Below are 14514 nucleotides of genomic sequence, written 5' to 3'. Positions count from 1 at the left end.
CCTTTTTTTCTGCCAATCATGCTTAAATATGCTTACATATACTGTAATTAAAGCCCCTTGGGTTAAGTAAATACAGGAGACCACAGGATGATAAAAAAAGGAAAAATAACGCTGCTGCTAACGGAGTTCCATCTCAGACGTTCATCTCCAGAAATGGATGCTCCTTCAAATTCATTTCACTTTGCTTTTACCTATTTATCACTGGATAGGTTTTAATTAAATATTATAAATTAGCTCCCTGCCTCATTGCATCAGCAGAAGCTAATCTGAATCAAATGTAGAAAATGTATCCTTTAGTTCAGCAAATAAATAGGTTGTTACTGTAATAACAACTGTTATTACTGTTATTATTAACCTGTTCAAAAAACTGAGCTTCCAAATGATGTGTGAAAAGATTATTAGATGAGACATTTTCTGTTACTGTAGTTATTACCAAGATTAATAAACTGAATACATATTTACCAATTTTTCAAAGACTTCCTAGAGATGATTAACTTAATCTGCTATCAGAAGTCTTGTTTACTTATTTAAAATTTAGGAAAACTGACAGATCATAATACATCCCCAAATTATCTGGTTATTAATGAATGTAAATCTGTATCACAGTACAGTACTTTACATTCTTATTTCTCTACATAGACATTTAAGACATCTGACAACAGATGAAACTGATTCATTCTGCCTGAGAATGTCAAGCTGAGAATAGTTTAAGAGCTTTTTTATCAGGTGGAACTGCAGTATTTTTACTGACTGGTTATTAAGCTGTCTTGACCATTTTCTTCTTATGTAAATTAAGATAAAATAAGATGAAACAATATTGGCACCCCAGATGGTAAAATCGTATTTTTTGTCAAAGAGGTATATTCTGGAAGAGCCTGCCCAAGCACATTGGTGGCAGCGACTATAGCACATACAGCACTGGTGGGGAGTGAATTTGTTTCCATGTAGTCTCCAGATAGCAGGAATATGAATTGTGTATAGTGACTAATGGGTGTGCCAGTAGATAGAACAAGGTCTGGGGACATTGGTTTAATTCTCTGTTGGCATCTTCCAGGCTATGGAAGGAACTAGTCAGACATGTCATATTCCTGGCCTCAGCTGCAACCTCATTCTGCTTTACCTTTATGTTAATTCCCTTAAGCACTCTCAAATAGTCATATTCCTGACATGCCTCTCCTCAAATTCTGCCTTACTGGTCAGAACATGATCAACCAGGAGGCTATAAGACTAGGAACTACTTGGTTACCCAAGGAATTAGGTCTTAGTGGAAAGCCATCCTCTGTAATGCAGTGTGATTACTGGCCTGTGTGATCCCTGACTTTATAAGCAATACCACAGTTGTGTAATGGCACAATGGAGTAATGGAGCAATGGAGTGGAGGGTGAAAATAATAGCCATAACTCAATCCTCAAGTCTGAACTAGCATGATGTGGTCCTATTGCTGTATACTTATCTTTCATCTGCAGGATTGACTATGTGACAGCATTCATGAAGAACAGACTGGTATAACTAAAAATATAATTATTTGCTTACCTTGATGGCTGACCCATATTTTGCAATCTAAGTTTATGCCGGTGTCCTATACCTAATGTACTTCTGAACAGGTATTCCATGTGAAGATAAGCATGTTTGAACCAGGCCAACATATGGATGAAGACCATCTAGGTAAAGTTTAGGTTGTTGCTAGAAGAGGTGTTGGTGATGCCATCCGGGGGCACTTACCCTGTGGTCTGTGTGTGTATCCCAGTGCCCTAGTGCAATGATGGGGACGCTACCTTGAAAAAGTGTCACTATTCTTTTAATGAAACATAAAGCTAAGGTATTGACTCTCTGTGGTCATCTTTTGAAAAAGTGGAAAGTGATTCCCGATGTCCTGGCTAAATTGTCCACCACAGCCAGGTCATTCTGGATCCTGATCATCCCTTGGCTAACTCTCCCAGCTCTTCACCATGTAATAGCTAATGGGTGGTGAGTGTCCTGGGGCATGTATGGCTGTCATCCCATCATAATGGTGGATGCTGCATTGTTGGTTGTTGAAGTGGTTCCCCACTGTCTATTTAAAACACTTTGAGTAGTTTGGAAAAGTGCTATATAAATGCAATTAATAATTATATTAATAATAATAATTATTATTATTACATTGCCTCATTTTTTATTGGAGCATGATACAAGTAAGAAAAGACTTTTTCTGGATGATAGGTTGCTTTCTTTACTCTAGACAGATTGTGGGATCTGTGGTCCTCCATCAGAGGAGCAGCAGCTTAAAGTAAGAATGTTAGCTGTGAATACATCCTGATATATATGCATGCACACACCAGCTTTATTTGTGCACACTTAATGTACATTTTTATAAATTAAAGTCACAGTGTGTCAGATTAAATATTTTGACCCAACACATGCCTGTTTTGTTGCTGTCATTCAGAAAATATGCAAAATTGCACATTACAGGGGCTTTATGCTTAGTCAGGCTGAATGTAGATAAAATTTTACTACAAAAACAACATTTATAATTTGGTAGCATTTAGGGCTGTTGTGTTTGAATAAGATATGGCACCAGTGAAAAGCTGTGTCTTTTAATTAGGTAGTCTAATTACTTAGGTGGGTGGCGCAGTGGTAGCGCTGCTGCCTCGCAATAAGGAGACCTGGGTCGCTTTCCGAGTCCTCCCTGTGTGGACTTTGCATGTTCTTCCCGTGTCTGTGTAGGTTTCCTCTGGGTGCTCCGGTTTCATCCCACAGTCCAAAGACATGCAGGTTAGGTGCACTGGCGATCCTAAATTGTCCTTGGTGTGTTGGGGTGTTTGTGTGTGTGTGCCCTGCGGTGGGCTGGCGCCCTGCCCGGGGTTTGTTCCTGCCTTGCGCCCTGTGTCGGCTGGGATTGGCTCCAGCAGACCCCCGTGACCCTGTGTTAGGATATAGCGGGTTGGATAATGGATGGATGGATTACTCAGGTATTGGACTTTAAACCATATGCTGTTGATTCAGTTAAAGTGTCCAGATCACTCTGTGTCTGTAACAAATTACTTAACTTTAAATTGGTCGTGCTGCAAATAATTAAAAAAATGTACAATATCTCTAAACCGAAAGGCCATTATGATAGAGTATCAGTAAATACAGATGAATATGTGAAATGTTTGACTGATCAGCGTAAAATTATAAAGGATTTATAACTCAGTATAAATGATACGTTTTGTGTTTACTTATTTATGTATTTATTTCATAATTGATATAGATCTGCCTTGTATACTTTCATATTTAATTAACTTACTATGTGAATTAAAATACCATAATATAAGTAAACTTCCTTTTAACTCACTCTGTACCTGTAAGTCATTTGATAGTAATTGATTTAAACTGATTAAAGCTTTTTTTCTCTTCTGTGGAGCCGTGTACTACTGGCCATAGTGCCAAAGAGTAAAGTCTCCTGACTTAAACTTTCAACAGCTAAAACTCTCTTTTGTGTCAAGAGAAAGATAGATGAGTGCCTTAACTTTTTTAAGATGTGAAGTTGCACTGAATATTATTTCAATAATTCTGTGCCCCTTTCCATCAATGAAAAAAGTTTTTCCCTGATAGAATTTCTTCTTTGCAGTCCCTTGGATTTGTACTTTTTCATCTTGTTTGATAAATAAAGCAAACCAAGTCAGAGGTTTGTGGCTGCTGTATTTCATCAATAAATGATTAGTTTATTCCTGTTCTTTTTGATTGATAGTTGCTGCATGAGTTCTATTGGAAACAGAACTCAATAACTTCTGGGAGTCACAAGGGAGCTACACTGCCTATTGGCTCATGAAAAGTTAAGAGCAACAGGGTGAACCAGACTCTATTAAAACACAAGATGAATAGTAAAATAAAATACCAAAAAAAAACCTCACAAAGTGTATTTTCATTTTAAAGTAAGTTTAGGTCTGTGTCAAGCTGAATTGAAATCCTGCATTTCTGTTGTGACTAATATATATATTCCATCATTAATTCTCGTCTTAGCCAGAGGATCACAGCACATTATCTACAGGTGAAGAAAGTTCAGGAGATTCAAGTACGTCTAAGGAACAGTTTAAAGATCCCGTAGACTTACAGCTCCAAGATGAAGAGTCTTTTTTCTATGCCAGACAAGTCAAAGTCAAACAACAGAAACATTCAACCAAGTATGTACTTCCCCTGTCTTTGTCAGGTAATTATTTCTTAATTCCTGCATGAAGTAATATCAATTTCAAGGATTAGAAGCAAGGATTAGAACATAAGAAGATTTGCAAACAAGAGACCATTCAGTAAATTTTGCTCCTTTGATTAACTAAAGGCTGTAGTACATTGTTTCAGGATCTTCTCCAAAGAATTTTATTATGACAACAGTACCTGACCCTTTGTTCCATTACAGGGTAGTTTGGCATATACTCCCATACTGACTGATTGAGGATAGGTTTTAGAAATATAAATAAAATGACCGTCTTTGGGAAGAGGGATTAGAATAAATATCAAAAATGTACATAAGTTCATTTAAACACAGAAAGAATATAAAATCTCCTCTCACAGGAGAGGCCAGGGAATCCTTCTTAGGCAACTGAAACTGTATGGTGACTTCTGTGCCACTGCACTTCTCCAGGCAGTTATATTTAAGTTAAATATTAATAAGAAACATGGCATTTAAATTCCTAGGGAGCCTACTTGATCTTATGTGTGGTATCCAGTCTAGGTCAATGAGACCCTGAATTAGACTTAAAGGCTATGAAAAAAGATGTATGCATCATTTGCATATATATAGTACATTCAAGAAAAGAAGGATAAGGTCAATGCAGATGAGTGTCAGAAACCAAATCTGAGATTGTCACATTAAGAATGTAATGAAGAAGAGGTGTGGCTTGAATGTTACGACCACATAATAGCAGTAATAAATGACCTTCAAAAGAAATGGTGTCACACAGCTTCTTGACATATAAGTTATAATATAGACAGAAATTATGGGGTGTTTGATTACAAGGCTTTGAATTTAAGAATCAGGGATTCCTTTGCATGTATAGCATATGAGTTTATTGATATGTCACTTCCCCTCCTCGAGCCGCCACCTTATCGTGTGTCCCAATGATCCTAGGAGTTCTGTTGTTGGGGGCTTTATGCCTCTGGTAAGGTCACCCAAGGCAAACTGGTCCTAGGCGAGGGACGTGACAAAGAGCAGTTCAGAAAACCTCTTATGATGCATACAAACATTGGATGGCATTTTCCATCTTTCCTGGACGTGGATCACTGGAGCCCCCCTCTGGAGCCAGGCCTGGAGGTCAGGCTCGATGGCGAGTGCCTGGTGGCGAGCGCCTGGTGGCCGGTCCTGCACCAAGAGGCAACGTGGGTCCCCCTTCCCATGGGCTCACCATATGTAGGAGGGGTCAAGGAGGTTGGGTGCAGTGTGAGTCGGGTGGTGGCCAAAGGCGGGGACCTTGGCGGACCGATCCTCAGTTACAGAAGCTGACTCTTGGGACATGGAATGTCACCTCTGTGAAGGGGAAGGAGCCTGAGCTAGTGCGCGAGGTTTAGAGGTTCCGGCTAGATATAGTTGGGCTCACCTCGACGCACAGCGTGGACCCTGGAACCAGCCTCCTTTTTCAAAGACATGTAGTTAAATCAACTGGCAACTCTAAATTAGTCTGGAGCAAGTCAGTGAACATTGTAATGGACTGTATCAGGTTTCTTCAATACACCCAGTGTTCCTTGGGACCCTATGCTAAACTGCAGAGTTTCAGAAAACAAGAACGATTTCATAAAGCGGAGCCAAAAAACAACTCTAACTAGTCAGTTGAAACTGCAAATTGTCTTTAACTTAAATTTTAAAAATAGTTATTCATCTCAGCCGATTTCATAGGGGATTTCATGAGTACTGAAAATTCCCTGCATCCCCAAAAACACACGTCAAATGTGTGGATTGAAGGTGAACATTTTCATCAGTGTTTGATAAGGGAGGTTATGTTCAAGCTGTATAACTCATCAGTAAGGTCTCACCTGGATTATTGTGTACCGCTTTGGTCTCCATATTACAAAAAAGGCAGAGCAGTGCAGAGAAAGTCCAACTAAGTATTGCCAAATAAGAGGAGAGATTGAAGGATTTCAACCTTATCAGTTTAAGAAAATTGAGATTAAGAGGTGACTAAAGTGTTTAAAAATTATGAAAAGAATTAGTACAGTGGATCCCTGATGTTACTTTAATATACATTTTTCAAATATATGGCTGGAAAATTGTTAAAACGTTTTTCTTCACACAAAGGACTATAGATATCTTTATATATAATACGCTACCGTGGCTGTTTGTTTGTCTGTCCAGGATTTTAAATCACCTGTAGTTTGCAAACCGTTTGACCTATTGACCTGAAATTTGGTACACAGATACTACGTGATGTCTACTATCTGCTAACTGGTGATGATTGATCTGCAAAGTTATTCCTCTTTTTAGTTTTATTTTATTTTATTATAGAATCAACTCTCGGCAGTGGCCAGTAGGGCGGCCGTGTGATGCATGCATACGGGCGCCATTCTCATCCCTACCACCTTCGCCGTCACTTCCCTTACCTCTTCATATCTTAAATCATTCTTGATGCAGATTGAAACATTAAGTGCCAGCTTAACTGAAGAATTAAAGAAAACGTACTAAGTAATTGCAACACAAAAACTGACTTAATCAGTTTTAACGCAAAAAGAAGAGAAGAAGAGGGTCGCTAGGGTGGAGAAAAGAAGAGCTACTCAAGAAGCAGCAAGCGCATCAACCTCTGAGCAAATGAATGCTAATTGTACAGGGAAAGAGTATGAAAACTATGAATGTTCAACTCAAGTGTATTCGTGCAGTGCGCTGTTACTGGTATGGAATAAATAATCAAAAAGTGAGGCAATAATGTGTATTTCAGGGACTTGATGATATTTTGGAGAATCTAGCCAAATATGTTTGTCAAGTTTGTTGTGCTGAATGGCCTGTTCTCATCAAAATTGTTCTAATGTTGTAAAAAAATCAAGTCTATTATGTCCAATAAAACAAGCTTAGTTTGACAAGTATGGCCAACCACTGATGAAGGAAAGGGCTTTGTTTCATAGAAATTCTAGTATTACTTTGGCCCTCAAAGAGCAAATTTGTACACATTTGTCAAAGCCCCTATACTCCAGCTCCCAGGTGCTGTCTTACCACCATGACTACTGGTATTCTTTCTAAGCAATTTATCCTTACCTTAAATTAATGGGGTTTTTTTCTAATTTAATTGGGTTTATAAAGAAACAAATAGTTTGGTTAACTCCTCTAATGGATTTAGGAAAGATATGTGTCTGTTAATTGCAAGAACACATATGCATCCTTTTAATGATGAACACACACATTCCAATGAAAGTGAATTATTGTGTTCTTTTTTCATTTTAAAGCAAACCATTTAGAAGCAATTAAGAGAGTAAACTGTTAACAAAGAAGCAATTACTCAACATGAAAAGAACATGATTAATAAGTATGAAGAAAGTCTTGTGTGCTGAAAGCTATGACAACAATACATTAATCCAATCCATTTTCTATTCTTGCCTTTCCTAAAATAAGTATTCCAAAATTCTTGCAAAATTGTTATTATACAGTACAGTTTTGTAACTCTTCAAAAGGAAAGCAGAAATGAGGTGTCTAATTAAAGAAAGAAAGAAATTAGAATCCTGAATAAGAAATTGGTTTGACCAAATGAAAACAGCTACAGTAGTAACCCCAGACTGGAAATCCATTGCATCGTTGTTGAATCCTTTAGATGACAGCACGTTTGTGGTGATCCTTTGTTCATGACTCTTGACTTAAAGCATTTAAACTCAGCTGATGTACTAGGTGGTAAAAAACAACCTCCAGCCATAGTTTAGATAGGTTTGTGTAAAATAAGGAATAAAGGCAAGCAAAGGAGTATGAGAAGCTAAAGCAATGCTAAAAGCAAATGCTGACTCTGTGTTAACATTCGCCTTGAGTAGTTTATCTTTTCTGATAATTAGCAGTAGATCTTTTAATGGTTTTAAAGTCACTCAGTTTGAATCTGTATTCCTGCAAGTTTTGAACCTTTATTTTATTAAGATTTAAACTTTTTCAGATAGATTTTTATTTTTAAGTATCAACAAATTATATTTGCATTGTTTTTACTGACTACCCCGAAAGAACAACTAAGCCCATAGCAGCCACATGAATAGAACACTGCTATACTAATAGCAGTAGTACTTAATTTAATTTATAGAAATCTTTTGGGGTTCTGTGACACTTATCCTATTTAACCTACTCACCACAAGTCCCAAAATCCCAAATCAGCATACGATGAAAAGTATAGAAGAAATGGGGAAAAAAAATCTATATTAACAGACAAAACAGTTCAAACATAACTCCCCAAGCAATAAATACATAATGGGAATAAAGACAGAAGCTCACAAATTAGGATGTGAGCCGTATTGGCTAAAGATTACCTGTTTCCTCCAAATTATCAGAGTTTGGTTTACTATCTTTAAAGTTCAGGAGGGTGATGAAATTCTGAAAGCACAACGGAGTTTTCAGCCAGCTGATGACAACAGCATAATCATTATGTCCTACCAGTCCATAGGTTGACTGTTTCAGAGCAACCTAAAAAAAAGTACATCTTCGGAGACACGTCTCAGTTGTAAACCTGGGCAAAAGAAACCTTCCAGCAGGTGGCTCTTGATGCTAAAACACTGTTGCTACTTACTTCACTCGATGTCTCTCTCTCTCTCTCTCTCTCTCTCTGTCTCTCTCTCTCTCTTTCTCTCTCTCTCTCTGTTCCTTCCTTTATGACATGGGTGTCAAACTCTGGTCCTGGCAGGCCGCAGTTGCTACAGGTTTTCATTCTAACTCTCTCTTCTTCATTAGTGACCAGTTTTTGCTGCTAATTAACTTCTTTTCCCTTAGTTTTAATTAACTTGACTCAGGCCCCTTAGTTGTCTCTTTTTCCTTAATTAGCAGCCAAACAATAAAGGAGACACAAAATGAGCCGCCGCATGACCAGCTCACCTGTGCCCATCACACAATATCTGAAAATAAAGAAAGGTGATGGTCTCGGTAAAGCTGATCTCTCAGGTCACCAACACATTTTCATGGTGTTCTTAGAAAAAACTGAAAAATCAACAGTTTTGGAAATGTCTGCTATGGCAGAATGAAAGCAGCAGCAAGCCATGGAATTAAATACAGTCGACCCTTGATATACGACTGGCCTGACATGCAAACAACTTGGTTTACGACCAAAATTTTTGTTTTGAATTACGACCAACATTTTGCGTTATGACCCAAATGCAGTCACGTGTATCCGCTTGTGCGATTGTAAACAAACAGCCGAGAGCATTTGTAAGTGTCAGTCGGAGCCCAGATACATGTGTTTGTGGACGTAATTTTGGTCAGTGCAGTGATTTATATAATTTATTTTGATAATTGCTAAGGAAGGAAGAGAAGGTAATGAAGGTAAAGAAAGCGATCACAATCGAAACGAAGAAGGAAATTGTGTGGAAATATGAGAGTGGCGTTCGTGTGACCGATCTCGCTAATATGTACAGCATGTTGAAATCCACCATCTCGACAATTTTACAAAGAAAAGATTTGTATAAGGAAGCTCCTTCCAAACAATAACCACCTTCCATTTCATTCTCCTCCTCCTCCCTTCCTGCAAGCCAAAGATTTCAACTTAAATGGTGAGTACAGTATGAAATTGTTGTTTCTGGTAGGCTAGGCACTTTTTGGTTAGTACATTAGAAAAATTATTGGTGTTTTTGGTACATCATGCACATTATACAACCCTTTTTTATTAAAAAAAAGTTAAGTAAGTGTTGCTGTGGGAGGTTCGGAACGCATTAAGGGTATTTCCATTATTTCTTATGGGAAAAATAATCTTGACTTACAACCAACTTGAGTTACAACCAGCCCTTGCGAACGAATTGAATTCGTAAGTCAAGGGTCCACTGTAACAGGTTTAATTAACAGCAAGAATCCGCTTCTCATTAAGAGATTGGTTGGAGTGAAATTGGTTGGAGTTTGAAATCCCTGTTTAGCTGGTCATCTGTTTGCTTGCTTCACATCTCTCTTCTGTTTTGCTGTCATTTAATGAAGAAAGGAATCAATTCAGAGGACTGAATCCTTAAACACAAGGCTATTAAAATGATGGGAAAAGAACTTAATTAGCAGTGAAAACTGGTCACTGATTAGGAAACGGGTTAGAATGAAAACCTGCAGCTGCTGGGCCCTCCAGGCCTAGAGATTGACACCCCTGCTTTATGGGTTAAATTCTCTTTTTTCCAACTGTCCTGTCTGTGCTGTGTCTTCTCCTTAAAGGAGCAGTTCCCCATTTTGGGGTGAACCGACAGCAACCCATTTTCAGAGGTACACGTTAAGGAGATGCAATAGAACATGTGGCACCTGCTACAAGTTAAGACATAAGGATTAAGTCCAGCTAACATGCATGGCAATTTAAGATGTATTACTTACAACACATAAACTCAAATGTGCTCCTGCAAAATGTTTTCTTACTTGAGCATGTTCTGAATGTCAGACTTGTTAAATGCACAATCATCACACAACATTTGTTTTTCACTCATTATCTTGTTGCAGTTTTTTTTTTTCAATTAAAGTGATGGAAAACTGTTGTAATGGTCATATAGTTTTATCCCATTAATTCAAATGGAAGAAGCTGTATAATCGATTAAGAAAGCTACAATTAGTATTGATTTTTTGCCTGTTTTACTCAGAAGATGGAGGTGTATTTAATGCCCCTGCCACCAGAAAAGAGACCCATGATGCAAGTGAAGTACAAGAAGAAGCTAATATGAAGGTCGACATGCCCATTGATCAAGTAAGTGGTTGCAGTTTTATTGTGTTACAAGGCAATGTTAGTTTGATTGTTCGCAGAGTGTCACCGAAAACTAAAGTACAGCTATAAAAATCATAAAAAATAACAAATAGTAACATGACATCTGCAGCAGTTATTCATTTAACAAGCTGCTGAACTGATTATCTTGTCATATGCTGCTTTTGTTTAGCCATGTAGGATGTAGCTGCAGAAAAAAAGGCTTTAAAGGAACATTTGATTTTTAAATGGAACATCTGTGGAAGTACAATGGCACAGGGGTTAAGCCAGGAAATGGCTTAAGTTCTTAGAGTCTGCATTTTTCACCCATGTCCATGTAGGATTCCTGTAGTTACTCCGTTTTCCAAATACAATGAGTATAAAAAGTATAAAAAGATTTTTCACATTGTATTAATATACATCATTGTTTTACAGTAGATTTAGTTTGTCCTTTTTGACCCTGGGCAACAGAAAAAGACTTTATTATCAAAGTGAAAACAGATCTCTGCAAAGTGATCTAAGTTGATTACAAATATTAAAAACAAGGTGATTATGTAAGTATTCTTCCCCTTCAAGTCAATATTTAGTAGATTCACCTTTGGAAGCCATTCCAGCTTTGAGTCTTGAGCAGGTCTTAATCAGCTTTGCACATCTGGACACTGCAATTCTCCCCCAGTCTTCTTTGCAAAACATCTCCAGCTCTGTGAGGTTGCTCAGGGATTGTGAGTGAACAGCCTTTTTCAAGTCCAGCTACAAATTCTTAATGGGACTCAGAGATTTGAAATCTGACTCGGCCACTTAAAAACATTAACATTGTTGTTTTTAATGCCATTCATATGAAGCTTTAACTTTATGCTTGAGGTTGGTATTTTGCTGGAAAACAAATATTCTCCCAAGGTGCAGGTTTCATGCAGATTGCATCGGCTTCTCCTCCAGTATTTCCTTGTATTTTGCTACATTCCTTTTATGGTCTACCTTCCAGGGCCTGCTGCAGAGAAGCATCCTGGTACCACAGTGCTTCACTGTTTGGAGATGCTGGTTTTTTAATAATGTGCTGATTCTAAAATGCCATTTAGTCTGAAGGCCAGAAAGCGCACTTTTATTCTCATCAGACTACGAAACTTTCTTCCATCTGACTTCAGTGACTTCCATGTGACAAACTCTATCCAGGATGTTGTGTGTTTTCTTTTTAACAGCGGCTTTCTCTTTGCTACTGCAACATAAAACTGTGACTTGTGAGATAACCTGGGCAACAATTGTTGTCCACGCAGTCTCTCCTGTCTGAACCACTATACAGTAGCTTGTGACTTCTTCTGAGTTATAATAGCTCCCTTGGTGACCTTCCACACTAGTCTTTTTCTTGTGTGATCACTCAGTTTTTGAGATTTACAGCTGAGCTATACTCTTTCCATTTGTTAATGATTAATTTAACTGAACTTCAAGGGATATTCAGTGACTTGGATAATTTCTTGTCCCCCGATTTGTGAGTATTCTTTTGTCTTTATTGTGTAGGTCAGACCATGAGACTGTCTCATCACAACATGCAGCTGCATTATACATCATTCAATTTAAACTCTTTGACTAGAGAGAAGTGAACTCAATTGAACTATTTGTGTAACTTCTAAAGGCAATTGGCTCCACCAGTGATTATATAGATGTGCCATATTAATGGGGGGTGAAAAGATGCAATCAGTTATTTTGTGTTTTATATTCATAAATAATTTAAACCTCTTTGAAGAAATCTATTTTCACTTTGACATTAAAGAATCTTTACATCCAAGGGGTGAATACTTTTTATAGGAACTGTGTTAAACACGTGTATGTTTTGGTAATGGGCAACTTTAAAAGGCCCAGCCTCAGTGAATATGCCCTCTAATGGACTTTGGTACTCTCTCTAGGAATGGTCCCTACTTTACTCCAAATGTTTTGGCGATTTTTGTTAATGGATTAAGTTCAGAAAAGCATGAATGAATAAATGGATCAATATATATGGGTGTTAGCCAAAAAATGTGAAGTGAAGTATGTAGGCTGTCAAATTACCAGGATCTTTGTTCAGAATTAATCAGTTTAAAATGGTCTTAAAAAGTATGCGCATTCTAATAACTGTCAAAACCCTTTTTATAATTTTTTTTTCATATTGCTTATGCTTTGAATCACAGATGGCTGCAGAAGTTGTACATGAAGAGCAAATCCTATTACCCAATTATGAAAATGAATCTCATTCTCGTAAGAAGAATGACAATGATTCACCAACAGCCAGCCTTGACACAGAACTGAAGCGTGTAACTTTAATGCAAGATGAGCATATTCATGAATATATGACAGATGAAAACACACTGGTTGAGAACCCGGAGATTAATGGTTTAGAATAACTGCATTTTTATTTGAACAATTAGGTTTTCTTCAATTTGCTTGAAAGCTTGTAAAATATATTAACTGGCAGAAGGACATCATGTCAGTAAGTCAGGTGTTTTGTATTCACACTTAGTGTTTAAAACATAAAATGCTTGTGAAAAAACAATAAAAGGATTACACTTAAAATATGTCTTTCCAATGTCTTATTCAAAGAGGTAAAATATACCTCTGAAAGTCTTTCTGAAAATCCAATAACAAATATTTCCTGTCTTATAGCTAGCAGGAATGGCCTATGGAAGTCCGTCCAGAATCAGCACAAAGAAATGATAATATAAATGTATGTGTTTGGGAAAAAAGTCTTTCTAGCTCACACTAGTCAGTGCCACAGGAAATACAATTTTAGTAGTATTATGTTTATCAACTTTATAACAAGTTTGTAGTATTTTTCTAGTTTTAAGTAACAGCTTTGTTAATGTGTTTCTCAATTTGCTAAACTCTGAAACCCTGCATGTGCGTTAAACTTCGAACCAATCCGCTCACTGTCTCTCTCTCTCTGCCTATCAGTAAGAGATGTTGTATCTGCTCTTACGAAGTTAGTCACATGAAGCCACTTTGGTCTGCAAAACATGGTGAAAAGGTAAAATGACCACCAGTGCAGTGGTGGAAATCAGCAGCGACCAAAACGTGAGGCTAGAAGAGACAATGCCAGAACTGGCAAGGCAATAAAAGATTTGGATTGTTTACCTCAAAAAAGCAAACATTAGCAGCTAAACCTGTGCAGAGCAGGCCAACTACTGATATCAAAATAAATCTAATTAAAATAAGGTATAACAAAATCATTTATTGTATCACTGGTGATTAAGCAATGTTCTGCGTGTGTTGCCTACAGAATAACGTATTTGCAGCTTTATAATATGATGAGAAAATAGGTGGATTGAAAAGAAAGGTTTTGGACTCTAGGTTTTAGAATATGTAAATTAAAAATAAATGGTTAGAATTTACATTAATAGAGCCAATTGTCCTAGTTTGTCTATTTTTATTCACATCAAGTAAAGCACTTATTTAAAGGTGACTGTTTTGATGATGGTCTTAGTTGCTGTGTGTAGCAGCAGTTAAAGCCAAGCTAAAAAACCATGTGCATGATAACATGAATTTTTCAGAGACATGATATCTTAGAAGAGGAAAATAAGGCCACCTCTTGTTTTAAGCCAACAGACAAGATCACCACCACCCTTCTCACACCAGAGACCTCCTGCTTCTGCTTTATATTCCAAGTTATCTCTCTCTCTTTCACCTAAGGGTGATTTAAACCCAAACTCAGGTTCACTTCTTGTCAATCCCCAAAGTC

At 37.5% G+C, this 14514-nt stretch overlaps 1 protein-coding gene across 1 annotated transcript in view; it reads left to right on the top strand.

The window, feature by feature from the left end:
• The window catches only part of LOC114649660 (doublecortin domain-containing protein 2), a 54718-nt gene extending 41386 nt beyond the window's left edge, over positions 1–13332 (top strand). Inside the window, exons 7-9 of the mRNA XM_028799119.2 lie at positions 3982–4168; positions 10714–10817; positions 12971–13332. Of these exons, the coding sequence (XP_028654952.1) occupies positions 3982–4168; positions 10714–10817; positions 12971–13183 (504 nt within the window). The 3' untranslated portion in view covers positions 13184–13332. The remainder of the gene's footprint in view (positions 1–3981; positions 4169–10713; positions 10818–12970) is intronic.
• The last annotated feature ends 1182 nt before the right edge of the window (positions 13333–14514 follow it).

The sequence above is a fragment of the Erpetoichthys calabaricus genome, chromosome 3, assembly GCF_900747795.2.
Source record: "Erpetoichthys calabaricus chromosome 3, fErpCal1.3, whole genome shotgun sequence".
Lineage (NCBI taxonomy): Eukaryota > Metazoa > Chordata > Cladistia > Polypteriformes > Polypteridae > Erpetoichthys > Erpetoichthys calabaricus.
The sequence above is the reverse complement of the archived record's forward strand: the minus strand, read 5'-3'. Positions and strand labels throughout refer to the sequence as shown.